The 20,417-nt window shown below is 43.2% G+C and overlaps 1 protein-coding gene across 19 annotated transcripts in view; it reads right to left on the bottom strand.

Annotated features, from left to right (window-relative positions):
* Nucleotides 1-20,417, bottom strand: part of CAMK2B (calcium/calmodulin dependent protein kinase II beta) — a 214,786-nt gene that overhangs the window by 68,608 nt on the left and 125,761 nt on the right. For 13 of the 19 annotated variants that reach the window (XM_058194306.1, XM_058194315.1, XM_058194318.1 and 10 more), the window contains one exon: nucleotides 17,766-17,831. In XM_058194306.1, the coding sequence (XP_058050289.1) occupies nucleotides 17,766-17,831 (66 nt within the window). Of the gene's footprint in view, nucleotides 1-4,464; nucleotides 4,538-17,765; nucleotides 17,832-20,417 lie in introns of those variants that run through there. The other 6 variants (XM_058194307.1, XM_058194325.1, XM_058194310.1 and 3 more) reach the window with 2 other exon arrangements.

Genomic DNA, 20,417 nt, shown 5'->3' with positions numbered 1-20,417 from the left:
ACTGAATTATTACTAAAGAAAAGTGCAAAGCCAATGTTGTAATCAAACAGCTGAGTTGGAATAACAGCAGTACCAAGAATACACCCACATATAGCCAACTGAGGGTTGTTCATGGCTATGTAACAAATCATGCTTAAAATCTTTGCAGTGTTGGGGATTATGGAAAGGAACATAAAACTATGTCTTATTATGGACCTGGGCCGTTCGTTGCTGCAGATCTGTTATTTGCTACAGAAAAAGGTAATAGATACATTAGCACATGGCAGCATCTAGAATGCCTTAATTGATCTCACACATGAAACAGCGCTGGTCCAGTTTGGGAAATTGGACACCTCCAGGAAAATAGCAGGAGTTTATGCTAGATGGGGAAATCCGTAAAACATCCCAGAAGAAAATGGGACAAACCATTTCTGCACTGTGGCCAAAAAAAGTACATGGAGGAATCTGAGCCACCGGGAGATGAGCTTGACTTGATCTCTGGAGAGGCATATTCTTTAATGTCAGCTGTGGGCTTCTTAGGAAAGCCAGAAAAATATTTCCTCTAGGAAACTGGAACGTGGTACGGTCAGGATCCAGAAATAGCGCTGTCCTTTCCTAAAGGCTAACTTGGCAGAGCCATCTGCACATTATGGAAAATGATGCCAAGTGTTAGAAGAGCTTTGGAATCTAGCCCAGCACATGTGAACATCTTTTTTGAAGCAAGTCAATCTTGTGACTACAGAAGACCTTACTACCATTGGGAGTTGTATTTAGCACCCATACTGGTGGTTCAGTTATTATTTGAGACATGTAATTAAAATATTTTTTTTCTGCAGATTCGATGAGAAGAGATACCTTGCTTGCCATATACCTGTCAACTATTTTTAATTTAATAGCAATAGCAATAGCACTTAGACTTATATACCGCTTTACAGCGCTTTACAGCCCTCTCTAAGCGGTTTACAGAGGCAGCAGATTGTCCCCTGCAATTTAATGCTTTCAACTTAGGCGCCACCAGACTCCAAGACTCTGGAAAGCTCACAATACAGCAAAAAGTAAAATACTGTGTGATCAATAAAAAATAAAACAAATACAGAACAAGAAAAATAATAACAAGACATGGGAAAAATATATTAAAAGGTGCTCCATCCATCTAGTTCAAGGCTTGGGAAAACAGGTACCTTCAAGGCCTTTCAGAATATCACTAGGGTGGGAGCCACCCAGATCTCAGCGGGTAACTTTATTCCAGAGGGCAGGCACCCCATCAGAGAAGGTACATTTCCTGGGTCATGAATACAGTGACTAATTGAAAGGCCCCAGAGTGAATGGACCCTGTCAGGTTGTATTGGCTGGACAGACATCATGGGAGACAAGCTGTCTGTCAAATAACCGTGCCCTGTGCCCTGTAGAGCTTTCTAGATCATAACCAGGCTTTCTGGAACTTCATCTCCCAGAGGTTCTCAGTAACCAACGTACATCCTTAGATCAACACATAAGTAGAAGTTGCCTAGAGGTGATGTAGTCCAAGGCTTCAGCCATCCAGATACTCAAGGCAATGACTAAGGACATGGCCAAGAGATCCTCAGGGAGGGGGGGAGGATCCACAAGCCACAAGCTTCCTCTGGAATCCCACTGGCTCTACCAGTAGCTTGAAGATGCTTGCACTTAAATATGTTTAAGATGTAACCATTTTCTCCCTGGTGTTATATGGGTTATTGTTCCTCCTGAACAGAAGGAGAGAGGACACCAAATTTCTCTTGGTTTATGAAGTAAAATAAGCTTTGCAAAACAGCTTCCACCTAGCTCATAGGCCCCTGGATATATGTCTCATGGTGATAATTTCTGCCTTTTTTTGTTGTAAAGCCCATACAGAGAGCCAACGGTATTTAAAGGACTATCTAGATCACTGGTGATGTCCTCCTGTAGTTGTTACAATAGACTTCTAACCCACACGTGGCCAGCCTCCCAAATCCTCTTTTCCTACTCCTTCTGAAATTTTCAGTGCCAAAATTCAGCAATTAAAAGACACATTACAGTGCTGTGAGTTTCCACTTAAAGAAAGAAAAAGCAATAAAATAGATGCACTAGAAGGGGAAGCCCAAGTTTTAAAATCTTAAATATGAATAGATGGAGGGCTGGGAATTTTTCTGTTCTAAAGATCAGTAGAGTCAGAATTAGAAAAAAGCTGGCTTGGGGTGGGGGGAGGTTTGAAAAGAAATCAATTGGGGTCAGGGGAAAAATTTCTTCAGTCTGCATTTTAATACCAACTAAATCACTTTTTTGAAACTTATATGAGAACCGGAACATAATGATAAATGCACTTTTCAAAATATTATGACAGAGATTACAACTTTAACAACACATGTAAATAATCCCTAGGATGGAAAATTTCATGCATGCAAAAATATTTATGAAGAAAAATGCCCACACAACTGCATACATTATTTCTTACATTCATGAAATCAGACAGAAATGCAACAGCCTAAATCTGAGATTGGCAAAAATGGAAAACAGAGTGAAATGTAATTCAACATGCACAACCATTCCCAGAAGCATTTCATTCTTGGATTTTGTTTACTCAGTTCGCTATACTTTATTCCATACAGTTAAGAAACAAATTAAGAAACATTCAACCAAACAGATGGTTAGAAGATCACAGAAGAGGGGGGCAAGGATATTTGCCAGACTGGTTTATTTGAATGTTTTTGCTAGAGCCAGACAGTATCTAACAAACAGAATGGAAATTACCTTTTTTTTTTGGAGTTAAGAAATGGTCTCAGAATGGTTGATTTAAGAACCTGAAGAACACGACTTGCATCTCTGTACAACTCCCTTATTGCACACATATTTCACTGAGCACTGGAAAATCCTTGCTTCCCCAGCCACCACTCCCCATATCTAGTCAAATGGAACCGGTAACAGTGCATTCAGGTGGGTGGCCTGGTTTGCAAATGAATTTCAGAAACACAGTGACACGCCTCCTCTTGGTCATACTCTGTTCTCTGGAAGCCCAAATGCAAGCTTAAAGATGGTGACAGCCATTGCGTCTTTGTTCTCTTTCAGGATGGTAGAACAAAGGTCAATGTTTCAGCTTTCCTTGGCAGAAACCCATAAGGTCTATTTTCCATAAAAGCTTCCTATCCTTTCAAATAGTCAATTATTCCAGAGACTTTTCCAACATTCTGTGCTGTTATAAACACAAATGAATCTTCTACAAGATGAAGCCACTTGACTGAGATGTATGGACTGTAATCCGCATGCACAGATGCAATATGTTTACATCTTTCTACTTTGTTCAGTTCCATTTCCTTAGAGCTGACTTTAAATCACTTCTGTCCCCTTCACTGTATGACACTCCCCACCCAAAGGAATTAGGATTTGACTGGATGTTTTGTTTCTTCAATGGCTATTATGCCAGAATGGATGCTAACCTTTGAATGAATCCTTTTCCCCCTCCTCTATTCATTCAAAAATGATCAAGGGAATCCATCTTGCTTGTCCCCCTTCTATTTTCTCTTCTCCTCTGTCCCCGATAGATTTTCAAGGAGTTTTCTTTTATGGAGAGAAATCAATTTCTTTTAATTAGATTTTCTTTCCCCATTCTACAACAACTTTCAGAAGCTGGGATCCTGAATGAGAGAAACCACTAGGTATTTATGTAATAGCACCACATTCTGAGTCACTAAATAAGTCAAGAAACTGAAGCTCCTATCAATATTGGGCATAATGCACTCCAAAGCAATGAAAAAGAGTCCACAGCGTCCCATTCCCTGTCACAAAGCAAAGGGTTCAAGGGAGGCTGGCTTAATGAGCCCATTGTCTAAGAAAGTCTAATCTAGAAACTATTCTCGATCATCCAGATGGACTAAACATCCTGAACCAGGCTCTGGGTGTTCCTTTATTTGCATCAATGGCATGCACTCCAGCCCAACCACAACCTGTCCTGTATCAATTCTGATCTTGAGAGGACGTAAGATGATGCTTTGGTTCCAAAGGAAAAAAAGGACAAGAGTTGGGAAGAAACAATTGTGGTAAATCATCAGTGTAGACCAGGAAAGAGAAAGAGGGAGAGGGGGAAAGAGAAAGAGCACACACACAAGCACAAGTGGAAAAATGAATGGATGAAGCATGCCACATTGACTTTGCCCCTTCCCCATGTGCCCAGAAGGGGTTGTTGCCCCAGGATAATCTGGAATTGGGAATATATCTGGGCCTGTGTGATGATGTGGGAGAGACATCCCAGATCTCCTACCTGCCTGCACCCATCTGACCTTGCTGGAATGTTGCACAGAGGAGAAGGATATAGCCATGCAGGTTCAAGGTGGAAAGAAACCATCTCTGAATAATTGCACACCCCATATGCCAAACCAGAAAAGGAAGCTGGCACTGCGAATCCCCAGACCTGGCCAGGTTCAATTTATTATGGCAGTGCCCTATCCTCCCAACCCCACATTCTAAGAGGGTGAAAGGCATATGTATACTGACCTTCAAATCCCTGTGCACAATGGCATAGTGGTGAATGTAAGTTACGCTTTCTAATATCTGATGGATACAGTGACTGCAAAACAAAACGGGAAGGAAAGGAGGGGAGAGAAGGGGGGTGGGGAAGAAGGGGGAGGCCGACAATAGGGATTGGGAGGGCGAGGAGGAACCACACACAGAAGAGGAGCAGCAGGGAGGAAGGACAGAGAGAGAGAGAGAGAGAGAGAGAAAGAAAGAAGAGGACAAGGAGGTAGGATGGAGAGATTACCCAAACAGAGTGGAGTGGAGACAGTAACAAAAATATGCATGGCAGGAAATCAAAATCAGGAATTCCAAAGGAATGCAGGGAAGGGAACGATCCACAGGACAGACAGATGGACAGACAGAAAGGGACAGGGGGCAGGGGGAGATATGGGAGAACGAGAGAAGGAGAGAAACAATGTTGTGAAAGCTCAGAGACCACAGCAGGGTTATCACAAGATGAGTGCAGGTCAGTGACTGTTAATGGCACCATAAACTGTGCCCAGTCAGGGTGTGAGAATGGGGAAGCCAAGCTAGACAGCGGATTTCCCCTTCTCTTCCAACCAAAGATGTTTAGGAGGACTGAAGTGGTTGTGCAAATAAGCCCAATATTAAGGGTGAAGAGCCTCCCCCCACTTCTAAAAGAGACACTTGGCATTCAGAGACACTTTAAGGGGCTATAGTTCATAAGCCATCTGAAAAAAGAAGAGAGGAACAGTCTGCCAGGCAGTGAAGGGAGGAGGAGGAAATCCATGAATTTGACTTTTGCATTTTTTTTTAAAAAAATGACTTTTTTTGTCAAAAGCACGAGGCGTTCCCAGGTTGAAAGGATTATTTGGTGACATCACAATTGCCCTGGGGATGCCCAGTTGGAGGCTCCTTTCTTGTCCCTGGCAGGAGCTGGAGTGACGGACGAGAGCTCAACCCCGCCCCATGGCAGCTCTTGGGTCTCGAAAGCAGGCTTGCTAATCTCCTGCCCAGTCTTCCAATCACTCAACCCACCGTGCTCCTATGAATTTGACTCAGAAGCAATAAAAACCACCTATAGTCATGACCTGATAAAGCAGGGGCTTCCATACCTGCATACTATATTGTCTAACCATGTCTACAACCTCATCAGCTGCTGCTTGTTTAGATTTCCTTCGGAACAGCTGGGTCCAGCTAATGTAGCACTACTTCAATTGGGAAAGAAAGAGAAACACTCCCATGTGTCCATACAAAACGCTAGTAGTGACAACATGGTTTTGGTCCCCCCTGGGACATAACATGGAATAAGGGATTGATCATACATGTATATCAGGGGTGTCAAACTTCATTTCTTTGAGGGCTGCCTCTGGGTTGTGTTTGACCTTGGGGGAGGGGGGAGGGGGGGATGTGGCCATGGTGAGCGTGGCCAGCTTGACATCACTCCTGTTGGGGATGCTGCTGGTGGCCTGAGTGCTCTGCCAGCGAAAACAGGCTCCCAAGCTCTGTTTTTGGCTGCCACAGCCTCCTGCAACCCTCTGCCAGTGAAAATGGAGTTCCGTTTTTATTGGCAGAGGGTTGCAGGAGACCGTGGCAGCCAAAAACAGAGCTCGGGAGCCCATTTTTGCTGGCAGAAGCACCAGAAACACCTTCGCTGTTTCCACAGCGGCTCCACAGGCCAGATCTAAGTTCCCCGCAAGCCGGATCTGACCCCCGGACCTTGAGTTTGACACCCCTGCTGTATACGGACAAGACTTACGATAGGTACTTCACTCAATCCCACTGATTGAGACTCATCAGTCCAACCTAATATTCTGAGTGTAGATTCTTCCTCGCTGCCTCTTTCAATCCTAGCCAAATTCAATTCATGCTCTTCTACCACCATGCTTCTCTAGATCTGTCTCTCTCCCTCCAGGAATCTATTCATGGAAATCCTAATCTGACCCATCAGTGCCTCTTCTTTCCCAGTCCTGTGCTTCTCATATGGGAAATCATTCCAGTCAACCTCTGTAGTTCTATTAAGATTGTTGTAGATAGCTCATAAGAAGAGCTAGGCAAAAAGAAAAAAATCCTTAAGACAATTTGTTCCAGCAAGAATTGCTAGACAACAGTTCTCAGAATTCTTTTTAGCTTTCTGATGGCTAAAGATTCTAGGTGTGGCAACTATAAGTGCCATATTGGGAAATGCTGATAAAAATCTTATTTTGAGTACAGATTTACATAATAATTTTTCTGTTAAATTTGCAGCTATTGATACCTTGGTAAAGTAACTGTCTTCAAGATTATATTCGTATTTGCACTCCAGCACTGAGGACTTTCTTTAGCAATACCTTTCCCTCATAATAAGAGAGTTTAGATCAAATATTCTAAATAATTAGGTGGCATCAGATCACATCCTTGCGCATCCCACGTCAAATATTTCCTATTAATAGAAAGACCAGTCAGTTTTCTCCCAGAAGAAAAATGCTGATATTAGGCATGTTCCAACACATAGTCCTCCAGCTACAATCTGTAGTGGTATAGTCAAGGAAGGGCTGTACCATCTGGCAGTTCTGAATACGTGCTTTAGTTCTATCTGGTGGGTCAGGCTATGAGCTTAAACGCTTCGCATCCTATTCTGATGCCCACAGAATATTTAGGATACTGTCTGGAAGGTCAATGGACGAACCTTTTGCTCTGATTTGCTCTGCCGCTTGCTTTAGAGAACTCCTGCAATGAACTTGGGCTTAAAAAGAGATGAAAACTCTGTTAAAGATACAAGCGGTAGACAGCAAGATTCCATTTCAAGAGTCAAAAAGCACAGAGGACATGAGGTTGGCGAATGGGAAACAGTCACTGATTTTAATTACCCACTCTCATCATCATCCTAGCACTCTCCAGACATTATATTCGATAGTTCTTCTGACACCCCCCTGACCACTGGACTTCCAAGTAGACATGAGGGCGGTTGTAGTTCAAAGCATGAATGAACTTGAGACCATTCAGTTGGACAGCAGCCAATTAAATATTCTGCAGTTGTTCTGGATTTCAGTCCTATCAAGGTGCATGGCCAGCAGTAAAGGAAGTCCAAAACATCCAGAGGTCATCGGGTTGTCTACCTCTACTTTAACTGAAACCTCAACATGGATACTCAAAAGGAAGCAAATTTTCCCACTGACAACACCATCTTGGTAAGCTTCCTCTTCACCAACTCCGCCCACAAAGGAACATTAAGTTTTTAATCAGGCAATAGCAACCTTAATAATCAAGGAAAAGACAGAAGCTGACCATAAATGGTAGGAAGCCTAAATTATATTATGTTAATTCAGAAGAACACAGAATATGGCACAGCAGCCACAAGTATCTTTTTAAATGCAGAAATAAGGCCTTTGACCATTTAACTTTTTTGTTAAAGTTTTGGAAGATATAATTTTTTGGGGGGGGGGGATTACAGAAAGGGTGAAATTGATCTATACTTCACAGATGGCCAAATAATTGTTTATGTGGATTTAACCAAACCATGTGATATATAAAATGGAACAAGGCAAGGTTGTCCATTGTTTATTTATTTATTTATTTATTATTTAAATTTGTATACCGCCCTTCTCCCGAAGGACTCAGGGCGGTTCACAGCCAAGTAAAATGCACAATACATACAATTAAAATACTAATAAAAAACTTATTTAAATTGGCCATAATTAAAATTTGGAAGTAAAACCCATTTAAAAACCCATAACTTAAAAAAACTAACCCAGTCCAGCGCAGATAAATAAATAAGTTTTGAGCTCATGCTAAAGGTCTGAGGTCCGGAAGTTGACGAAGTCCTGGGGAGCTCGTTCCAGAGGCGGGGCCCCACAGAGAGGGCCGGTCCCGGGGGTGTCGCCAGACGACATTGTCGCGCCGACGGCACCCTGAGGAGTCCCTCTCTGTGAGAGCGCACGGGTCGGTGAGAGGTATTTGGTAGCAGCAGGCGGTCCCGTAAGTAACCCGGCCCTATGCCATGGAGCGCTTTAAAGGCCTTCACCAACACCTTGAAGCGCACCGGAAGGCCACAGGTAGCCAGTGCAGCCTGCGCAGGATAGGTGTCACTGGGAGCCACGAGGGCTCCTCTATCACCAGCGCAGCTGCATTCTGACCAACTGCAGCCTCCGGATGCCCTTCAGGGGAGCCCCATGTAGAGAGCATTGCAGTAGTCCAGGCGAGGCGTCACAAGGGCGTGAGTGACTGTGCACAAGGCATCCCGGTCTAGAAAGGGGCGCAACTGGCGCACCAGGCGAACCTGGTGGAAAGCTCTCCTGGAGACGGCCGTCAAATGATCTTCAAAAGACAGCCGTGCATCCAGGAGAACGCCCAAATTCCCCCCCCCCCCCATCGGGGCCAATGACTCGCTCCCGACAGTCAGCCGCGGACTCAGCTGACTGTACCGGGATGCCGGCATCCACAGCCACTCCGTCTTGGAGGGATTGAGCTTGAGCCTGTTTCTCCCCATCCAGACCCGTACGGCTTCCAAACACCGGGACAGCACTTCGATAGCTTCATTGGGGTGGCCCGGTGTGGAAAAGTACAGCTGGGTGTCATCAGCGTACAGCTGGTACCTCACACCAAAGCCACTGATGATCTCACCCAGCGGCTTCATATAGATGTTGAACAGAAGGGGCGAGAGAATTGACCCCTGCGGCACCCCACAAGTGAGGCGCCGCGGGGTCGACCTCTGCCCCCCCGTCAACACCGTCTGCGACCGGTCGGAGAGATAGGAGGAGAACCACCGATAAACGGTGCCTCCCACTCCCAACCCCCCCAACCGGCGCAGCAGGATACCATGGTCGATGGTATCAAAAGCCGCTGAGAGGTCTAATAGGACCAGGGCAGAGGAATAACCCCTATCCCTGGCCCTCCAGAGATCATCCACCAACGCGACCAAAGCCGTCTCAGTGCTGTAACCGGGTCGGAAGCCGGACTGGAACGGGTCCAGATAGACAGTTTCCTCCAGGTGCAGGGGAAACTGATATGCCACCATACTCTCTACAACCTTCGCCGCGAAGCGAAGGTTGGAGACCGGACGATAATTACCTAAAACAGCCGGGTCCAGGGAAGGCTTCTTGAGGGGCCTCACCACCGCCTCTTTCAAGGCGGCGGAAGACTCCTCCAACAAGGAAGCGCTCGTAATCCCTGGAGCCAGCCTCGTGTCACCTCCTGAGTGGCCAGCACCAGCCAGGAGGGCACGGGTCCAATAAACACGTGGTGGCATTCAATCTACCCAGCAACCTGTCCATGTCCTCGGAGTCACAGGGTCAAACTCATCCCACACAACATCACCAAGACCGCCTCAGATACCTCGTCTGAATCGCCACAATTTTGGTCCAGACCGTCCCTAAGCTGAGCGATTTTATCGTATAGATAACCGTTAAACTCCTCAGCACGTCCCGCAGCGGGTCATCCCGCTCCCCTGGTGAAGGAGGAGCGGGTCACCCAAACAGGGCAGCTGGGCGGTTATCTGCCGGCGCAATGAGGGAGGAGGCGAGGAACGCCGCTTCCTCAGTGCCACTAGGTAGGTCCTGGTATAGGATCTAACTAGTGTCCGATCAGCCTCTGAGCGGCTGGACCTCCAGGAACTCTCTAGGCGTCTTCTCCGGCGTTTCATCCCCTCAGCTCCTCGGAGAACCAAGGAGCCGGTTGGGATCTGCGCCGGGTCAGAGGTCGCAAAGGCACGACACGGTCTAAAGCCCCAGCCGCAGCCCGTTCCCAGGCTGCAGCTAGTTCCTCTGCCATGCCGTGAGCCAGACCCTCAGGAAGTGGCCCAAGCTCCGTCCGAAACCTCTCTGGGTCCATCAGGCGCCTGGGACGGTACCACCGTAATGGTTCCGTCTCCCTGCGGTGTTGGGTAGCGGTCAGAAAGTCCAGGCGAAGGAGAGTGATCTGACCATGACAAAGGTTCAATGACTATTTCCTTTAAGTCCAGATCTCTCAACCACTGACCAGAGACAAAATCAGGTCCAGTGTGCCTCCCCGATGTGAGTGGGGCCATCCACTACTTGAGTCAGGTCCAAGGCCGTCATGGAGGCCAGAACTCCCGAGCTACCGTCGATGACGAGCCGGCAGATGGCAAGTTAAAGTCCCCATGACTAAAAGTCTGGGGTCTCCACTGCCACCCGGCAAGCACCTCCAGGAGCTCGGGCAGGGCAGCTGTCACGCAGCAAGGAGCCAGGTACGCCACCAGCAAGCCCATCTGACATCTATGACCCCACCTCACAAGAGGATTCACACCCGGCAATCTGAGGTACAGTGGTCTCCTCGGCTCTAGACTCTCTTTAATAGCAACCGCCACCCTCCACCCCTACCCTGGCCCTCGGCTGATGGAATGCACGGAAACCCGGTGGGCACATCTCGACCAGGGCACACCCTTCAGTGCCCAACCAGGTCTCCGTAACGCCTATAATATCCGCGGCACCCCCCTGAATCAGATCATGTATTAGGGGGGCCTTATTGGCCACGGACCGTGCGTTGCATAACATCAGACGAAGGCCCAGGCTCTGAGGGTCTTGGCCATCCGGGGAACGGGAGAAGTCAGGGGGATCGGGGCACGCGATCGCCTGCAAACATCGAACGCGTGACCCCCTATGTCGATACGATCCCCCCCTTCCGCCATATCTGCCCCTCCCACTTACCGTGCAAATAAACTCACCTCACACAAAGGAACACACTCCCCCCCCATAACCTCCGAACCCAATTGATAGTCGCCACGAGCATGCGCTGGAACTGGTTTCCCTCCCGACGGGCTACCCCCCTCACCCACCCTAACCCTCCCACCCCCACCCAACACTACCCTCCCCTTCCAACCCAGACCCGTCAGTTCCCACCTCCCTTAAAAGTCCCATTAAAATTCCCTTAAAACCCTATTAAAATAATTAATTAAAATCCCTGAGTCTCCTATTTTGGCATGCCATCTCTCGGGTTCCAAAACCCGTCCTCAAGATGGGCCTCGATAATGTGGGGCCAGACCATGAGAGAGGAGTCTCGCAGGGCAAGAAGGTCAGCCGCTGTAAATGTCCGCATGATAAAGTCCGGCGAACAGACCCATCCTGGACCTGTCAAGATGGAAATTGACGCGCCAGTAGTTCCGAGTAGAAGACAGCCGGGATATAGGTCTTGGGCGGTAGATGAACAAACCGCCATGATTCAGTCAGAGCTCCAACCCCTCATCTCCAGTCCCGAGGGGTGGTCTATGGGCGCGGGGGGGGAGAGAGAGGATATAGTCCTACAATAGACAGGCTAGGATTGTCCAGGACAATCCTCAATTCCCCCTGTTGGGGACCAAAGGTCTTCAAAAGATCCCCTACCGACGAGGCATCTCTCTCCAAATCCGGGGGGGGGGCAAAGGATTCAAAAAAGCCCCCATAGACGGTCCATAGACGTCCTCTAGATGGTAGCGAGGGCGTCCCCTGGACCCGTGGACAACCTTCAAGATGACAAAGAAGGCGACCATCGGGCCTCTTCGTGGCCGCCAAGCCAGGCCTCCAGCTGGAATAGGCCACTCACCCGTCGGGTTTGCTGGGTCAAGCCACGGTTCGCCGGACCCAGTCAACCACCAACAGGCTAGGCCCTGGCCAAGCCGGTCCAGCCAGGCCGCCACTTATTTGTTTTAGTTCTTGAAATATACAGTAAAATAGAGACATAAGACAAGATGAGAGAATCATGGACCTAAAATTAAAGAAGAGTTATACAAATTAAGAGTATTTGTGGATGACTTGGTTCTACTTTTAGCAAACCTTTAAACTGGACTTTTAATGAGTAAATTAAAAGATTGGGGGCTGTAGTGGGTTTCAAGAGTAATAAACAGAATACTAAAATGTTAACCAAAAAGTTAAGATACAAGTTGAAACAGAATTAATGAATAAAACGAGATTTAAGATTGAGAAGATGAAATACTTCACTATTACTATGACAAATATGAATTGTATGCTATTTCAAAATAACTATGTTAAGACATGGAATGAAGTTTAAAAAGGCATGATAAGTTGGGATAAAGTATAATTGTCACTGTTGGAGAAAATTGTGACTAAGATGAATGTTTTACCTAGAATGTTATTTTTGTTTCAGTAATAATTACCTTGACAATTGATGTACCATTTAAACAGCAACAAAGGGATATATCTAAATTTGTTTGGTAGGGGGAAAATCCTGAGTATTATATACAGTATTATAAGATGCAAAGGAAGAAGGGGATTGGGTCTTCCAGATTTCAAATTATACTTTGTGGCTGTTAATTTAGATGAAAGTGGATGTTGTTAAGAAATAGAAGGCTGTTGGAATCAGAAGAACATTAACTGAGATTTGGGTGGCACAAATATATATGATAGGAAAAAGCTAAGATTAATGTAGATTTCATTAATCATTATGTCAGATGGGCTATTTTTAGAGTATGAAATAAATAAATCTAGGTTATCCCCCAAAATACCTTTATGGCTGTCAGCTAAGAAGCATTTTATAGATGATAAGTGATAAGTAAAAATAAATGTTTAACTTATTGGGATATTCTAGGATTTTCTCAAGGAGATTGCAAAATAAAAATAAGAGAAGATTTGACAATAGAAGGATATATTTGTCAATAATTTTCCTATGCTCAATTATTAGAAAGATTTAAAATGGATAAAAGATTTTACAGTTTTGAACAGTGCAAGAGTGACTTTGAAATGGAATTATGTGCCAATGAGACGATTATGTTATTGCTAAAAGGCATACATTTTAATTGAAATATGAGACAGAAGAACAAGCGAAAGAATGTATACTAAAATGGGCTAAATATTTTGGTTACACTAAACAAATGGATTAACAGGAAAACATGTGGTTGAAAGAATTGGAATTTAATTATGTTCTAGTCTTAAATGAAATTGTTAAAAACAATGTACCATTGGTATTGGTCACCAGAGAAATCATCTAGAACACGGGTGTCAAACTCGCCATGTCATGTTACTGTCATATGACATATCACATTATTTTTTCCCTTTGCAGAGATGGAGTGGGCGTGGCCTGTGCATGGCACATTGCCAGTTTGACACCCCTGATCTAGAATGTATAAAGGGTACTTCAAATTTATGCTGGAAATGTGAACGACATGAAGACACATTTTATCATGTGTGGTGGATGTTAAAAAAAAGCAAAAAAAAAAAAAAGATACAAATACATACACTAATTCAGAAGATTTTAAAGTCTAACAACCAATTAAATCAGAAGTTTTTCTTTTGGGATTAATGGACAGACATCTAGAAAAAAGCCATGGAATGTAGTTTTTATACATGACAACTGCAGCGAGATTATTATATCCCCAAATTGGAAGGATTCTGCATCACTCACAATGGAAGAATAGTTGGTGAAGATGATGGAATTTCCAAAGATGATTAAAATGACTTCCTTGTTTAGAGAAAACATAATATCTACATTTATGGCTGACTGGAAACTCCTTACAGATTATTATTTTTTTGCATGAAACAGAAAAAAAAAGGCACAATGAGCTTTGGTCTTAAAGACTAGAAAATAAAATTAAATAACAGAAAAAAGATGAGGGTTTGTTTTTGTAATCATAGTGTAAGGGAGAACTCATATTTATATTAGCTGCAGAGGAAAATGGAAGCTTTTTCTTTTAATTTCTTTTTATATTTTCTTGCTGTGTTTTTGCTTTTTTCTTTCTCTGTTTTCTTTAGTCTGTATTAGTTTGCATCACTTTTTATTTTCTCTTTACAATTTATATATAGATAAAAGCAGCACATAAGATACTGGATACAATTACAAAGTGAGGAATTCATCTGGGGACTCCTTCAGTTCACATCTACATGACAACTGAGTGGAGTGATTGAGTTAGTAAGTGGAGTTATTAAGAAAAACAAAGCATATACTATTACAAAACGTAAGTCTATGTGCAGGGAACACCCAGCGCACTTGCACATTTCTCTTGCTCTAGTTTGTTGAACAAGCTAAAATGACTTGGTTCATACATTAATGTGAAGCACACAAGGGCCACCCTGGCAAGCTATGTCAAAACTCAGCAATACAGTGGCTCAACTAAGTCACTTGGGGTACTAGTCCATACAAAAGTGATATCTCCCCCACCCAATAGTTTTGTGAAACTACAAGGGAAAGGCCAACTTTTTCATAAAATGTGTGTTTTAATAATTCTCATGTGCATGAATTACATCCTATCCCATTGAATCTCTTTGGTCCTGACCTCTTGGACAAAGCCTCTCATTTCAGTAAGCTTGTCTGGCCCACCACACCTTGACGCATGTGTGTAGCTTGCTTGTGTAATTTCCTGAACTCCCTGCATAGGTTTTATCACTCCTGTTCTTAATTCAGTTATTTGGGGTATTATGCTATTAGCTGTGCCTAACTTCTCTCTAAGGCTAACTGAGCATAACTGCTGGAACTGGGAATGCATATTAATCTGTCAATGTCCAGTGTTGGAGCGTTCACAATTTCTAGAGGCAATTTGTTCCACTGATTAATTGTTCTAATTATCAGGAAACTTCTCCTTAGTTCTAGGTTGCTTCTCTCCTTGATTAGTTTCCACCCATTGCTTCTTGTTCTACCCTCAGGTGCTTTGGAGAATAGTTTGACTCCCTCTTCTTTGTGGAAGCCCCTGAGATATTGGAACATTGCAATTATGACTCCCCTAGTCCTTCTTTTTATTAAACTAGACATATCCAAGTCCAGCAACCATTCTTTGTATGTTTTAGCCTCCAGTCCCCTAATCATCTCTGTTGCTCTTTTCTGCACTCTTTCTAGAGTCTCAACATCTTTTTTACATCATGGCAACCAAAGCTGGATGCAGTATTCCAAGTGTCGTCTTACCAAGGCATTCTTAAGTAGAATTAACACTTCATGTGATCTTGATTCTATTCCTCTGTTAATGCAGCCTAGAACAGAGTTGGCTTTTTTGGCTAAAGAGAACATTGCTTAATTTGGGCAAGAGATAGCAGACTAAAGAGGAAGTTTCTAAGGCAGTATTTCTCAACCTTGGCAACTTTTAAGATGTATGAACTTTATTTCCCAGAATTCTCCAGTCAGCTGGGGAAGAAGTCCATACATCTCAAAGTTGGCAAGATTGAAAAACACTATTTTAAGGGATCATCAGGCTTTTCAAGATGAAGGTTTCAATTTCATAGATTGGATTTGGAACAGTGCTGGGCTTGGCAATCATCTTGCACGCACACTAGTTTCTGCCTTCCTACTTATAGTTCCAATGTGCTTAGCAGGGCTGTTCTAAAGGCAAATACAGATAGTCCTCAACTTATGACCACAATTTAGCCCAAAATTTATGTTGCTAAGTAAGAAATTTGTTAAGTGAATTTTGCCCCATTCTATGACTTTTCTCACCACATTTGTTAAGTGAATCAATGCAGTTAAATTAGTAACATATTTGGTTAAATGAATCGGGTTTTCCTATTGACTTTGCTTGTTAGAAGGCTGCAAAAGGGGATCACGTGACTCCGGGACCCTGCAACCGTCATAAATATGAGTTAATTATGTCAAGCATCCGAATGTAAATCACGTGACCTGCAACGTGGGTGCTGCAATGGTCATAAATGAGAAAAATGGTCATAAAGTCACTTTTTTCAGTGTTGTTGTAACTTTGAACGGTCACCAAATGAACTGTTGTAAGTCGAGGACTACCTGTATTTAGGATTAACAGAAGATGCTTTCCTATCACTAGGCCCTTCTTTATGGGCAGGAAGCCACCATGAGAAAGGATCGAAGGTTTTCATGCAGGGTTACCATCAAATCAAAGGTGCTTAAACAAAACACAAGATGTTATTTTCATTATCTATACCAGACTATCATTGTCCCTGATCTTTTACAGAGTACAAAAAAACAGAGATTGCTGTTCTAAGGAGCATACAATATCAAAAACACCTGGCTGGAATTTATGGTAGAATTATTCTGTGCTCCTGTGGTTATTTCTCTCGTTGCTGAAGCACTAGAGGAAAAAGATAGGAAAGGAACAACGTAGAAAAACTGAATTGTGTGGGAAGAATTACACCAGATTCTAAACTTTGGGATTGCTATGGCTTCCCTCTCTTAGAATGTCTTCATTGCTAAATGTCTGGAACACTTGGGAAATGGCTATGGGCATCCAGGTTTCTTAATTCAAACAGAAATAACTTCACAATGTATTTCTTCACGTTCATGCCTTGGTCAACAATCTCTTGTTAGGAAAGCTTTAAAGTGACATCTGAATTTCTTGCTGTCTCTTTGGTACCTCCTGCTATCTCCTCAGCCTTTGCTCCTCTACACCACTCCAAAGGCTGGAACTCCTTCCAATCTAGGATGACAAACTTCAGACACCCAGTTGTCGTTGTATTGTAGCTATGAACACTTCTCAAATGCAACTCTGTTTTGTAATTTGGTGGTCTTTGTGCATCAACTCTGAAGCTCTTTGCTAATGGCAGATACTTTGCCCAGCAAACACTAATTTCCGTTCTGTCCCATCCAATTTTTTTATTCCTTACTGTCAATACTCCTGCATCCTTGCACACCTCCAGTTCTTATCCCAACTATCCTGGTTAGACTACATCTGCAAAAGAGAGCATACAATCTCCAAACTAGCCCTAGAGCAATACAAATCTCTCTATGGTTGAAGTAGGATGAGAAAATTAAAGTGAAAAAGCACTATCAAGCACTCCTTTATAAGAAGGCTAAGACCCATTTGAACTTGAGATACTCAACCACAGATTAAGCCTTGTTTATAATAGTAGGAGCACACTCCAGCCATCCTAAACAAACTTCTCTCACCTATCACACTTCCTTTAGCAAAGAACGGAGCTGGTAGCTGGGGAGTGACCTGCTCTGATGAAAGTCCATTTGGGAAAGAGAGTACCCTTAAACGATCAGATGTTATGACAGCACTTACATCTTATATAAATGGGAGGGCGGGGGAGGCACAGGATGAAACCAGGATAGGTACATCTCTTCTCACCCTGCAATGACTCACATAAATTCTATCTTCTTCACAACTGTAAGTTGAACGGGACCTCCCACCCTCTGCTATGTAATCAAGTGCAGCAGTCCAAGGGTGTGTATGGGAAGGTTGGCTGGCATTGTATGAAGCAATGGGGCACATTATGGCAACCACTGGTGCCAAAGGATGTGAGAATGTCGCTGCAATCATATGAAATCTTTTGAATACAACCATGTGGATCCAACCCCCACCCCTCCACCTCCCTGATCACAGATGGGTTCATATTTCACAAGTTCAAGCTGGAGTGGGATCTGGGAACAGAGAGAGGGGGTGGGGCTGGAGGAGGGAGAAGGATGGAGGGGGGACAAGTGGATGTGGAGTTACCACTCACCTTGCATCAGCTTCACTGTAGTATTCTCTGGCAACAATGTCTTCGAAGAGCTCGCCGCCCGTGACCCTGCAAGGTGACACAAACAAGATTTCAGCCAAAGTTTGACATTTGTCAACAGGACATTTGGAGAGTATAACACTGTCAGCCCTTTACAGCAGACCAGACTAGGAAGTTCAAGGTATACATGTCAATACTACTTTACGCAATACTGAATGTAATTCTCCACACCCTATCCCTTTATTTCATGAGAACAAAAAAGGGTCTTCCCAAAAGTGCTTTTTAAAAAGGCAACTGGACTTTCTTTGTTTTTGCTTGAAGACGTTTTGTTTCTCATCCAAGAGGTTTCTTCGGAACTGAAGGTTACTTGCATATTGAAGATTCCAAGAAGCTTCTTCAGAACTGAAGAAGCTTCTTGGATGAGAAGTGGAAACGTCTTCAAGCAAAAGCAAAGGAAGTCCATTTGCCTTTTGAAAAAACATCTTTGGGACAACCATGACCTGGATGATTGAGAATCTCCATAGACAAGAAGGGTCTTGTCTGAGAAACTTTCTCATGTTATAATTCTGGCCAGGACTCAGATTTTTTTTTTTAATCAGACTTTTTTCCTCGTGTTCCTCAAGGTTGTTCCTTCTTGTCATTATAACCACTGAACACAACTATTCCTGAAAGGCTTGGAGCATTTGCTGCAAATTCTAGTCTTCTTTCAGCCTCTTGATAATTGCCTGGCCCATCACCCATATAAATTGTCATGGACCCAATTTCTGTTCCATCGAGGAATCTCACCAAAACCCAATGTAAGTCTAGCTTGTTGAGCATCTGTCAAGGTTTGCTAATGTGACAAAATTATATTTATTTAATCAGAAAAGGCCTAATTTTTCTAACTTTATTTTGAAAATTAATTCTAACTTTAAATATATGTAGTTTAAAATCTCACTGCAGCTACCCCAAAATGGTATTTATATTGAGGTCATTTGTCCACTTTCTTTTTCTTCTTCCTCTCTTCTCTTTGGGAGAAGTTCTTATATTTTATCTCTCATCCAGATAGAGGACTAATTATTTCAGGGTACAGAAAACAAGTAAAAAATAATAAACCAAAGCCATTTAGGGCATGAATTAAAAAAGGGAAGAAACACAGCTAAGTTTAATTTACATGACTACCATTCAGTAGGTTTCTATATTTCGTTTTCTCCTTACAAGATATTCTTGTTCATGAACTGATTCATATCTTGCCTTTTGTTCTTGAACATGTTCATTCTTTCTGAGGATCTGATCAACTCCATCCAATTACAGTTTTCTTAATCTTCCACTTTACTCTTGATCCATACCACTACTTTTCTGCCATCTTAAATTTCTCAAAACATTTCCCCATTTTTAGCAAACATTCCATCCAGGAATTCAACAAATCCATCTGCTTGCTTTAGTTATGCGGCATTTATGTATAACTTGCAACTACCCATGCTATCTTCCTGGATAACACCATTATTGATTTTGATATATTAATTTTCAGATCCATACTCTTTATTGCACAGTACAATTTACTCTACAGATCTTTTGTCTATGGAGATTCAGGTCATCCAGGTCATGGCTGTCCCAAAGTACTTTTTCAAGAGGCAGCTGGATTTTCTGGTTTTTCTTTGAAAACATTTTGCTTCTCATTCAAGCTCCGAGCTAAAGAAGTTTCTTGGATGAGAAGTGAAATGTCATCAAAGAAAAACCAGACAGTTCAGTTGCCTCTTGAAAAAGCACCTTTGGGACATACAGATCTTCTCAGCTAACAATACAGGGTCGTCCACTTACAAAACTACGTATACATCCATATTCCCAACAAATACATCCCTAACATCACCACAAGTGTACCTTAATGCGCTTATCCCCAAAATACCTTGAACAACCAAGGAGGCATCACATCCTTTTCTTTCACTCAGTATTGAATTATTTGCTAAGCATTCCGTTTATTTGCTTTACTTCCATCATATACTGTTCTTGTTTCATTCAATGCACAACTTTCAACTACATCTTCATGACAAAAATAATAATCTAAGCCTATTCGCTTTTTCATATCCTTTCCTTTCACCCTCTTTCTCCTTTTTTAAAACTCCCTTTTTATGACCCTGTAATTTTGGAGTAGAGTCGGGGCAACTGGATGGACTTAAGCATTTACTGGCCAGATGCCCTTCCTGATGCCCATGTGGAGTTTGCAGCAGATATTTTTTTTTTTGCATCCTAGGAGAGAAACACCTGCTGCTACCTAGGATTGAATTCTCAACCTTCCGAGTGAGAGGTAAATGTCTTCACCACTAGGCCACTGTGCTGCTCCCCCTCTAAATCAACCAACGTGTAATTACCTTCCTCCCTTCTTCCCTCCCTCTCTTTGTCTTCTTATTTGTCTTAACCTGTTGAAGAACAAAAATGTTGTCTGCCCAGCATTAAGCCACATAGCAGTTCTGAAATACTATTCATTTCAGAACTGCTATTCACTTCTCAAACTTTCCATCAGAATTCCACCAGATATCTTCCTAAGAAGTTAAATCTCCTATGGGTTTTTAAAAACAGTTTTGCTTTTGGAGAATTTTTTTGAGGTATGGCTTTATTTTATTTTGATTGTTTCACTTTTGTGCTGTCTATTATGTTATTAGGCCACTTATTTTTGAT

This window comes from Ahaetulla prasina, chromosome 9, assembly GCF_028640845.1.
Source record: "Ahaetulla prasina isolate Xishuangbanna chromosome 9, ASM2864084v1, whole genome shotgun sequence".
Lineage (NCBI taxonomy): Eukaryota > Metazoa > Chordata > Lepidosauria > Squamata > Colubridae > Ahaetulla > Ahaetulla prasina.
Note: the sequence above shows the minus strand (reverse complement) of the source record. Positions and strands in the feature narration are given on the sequence as shown.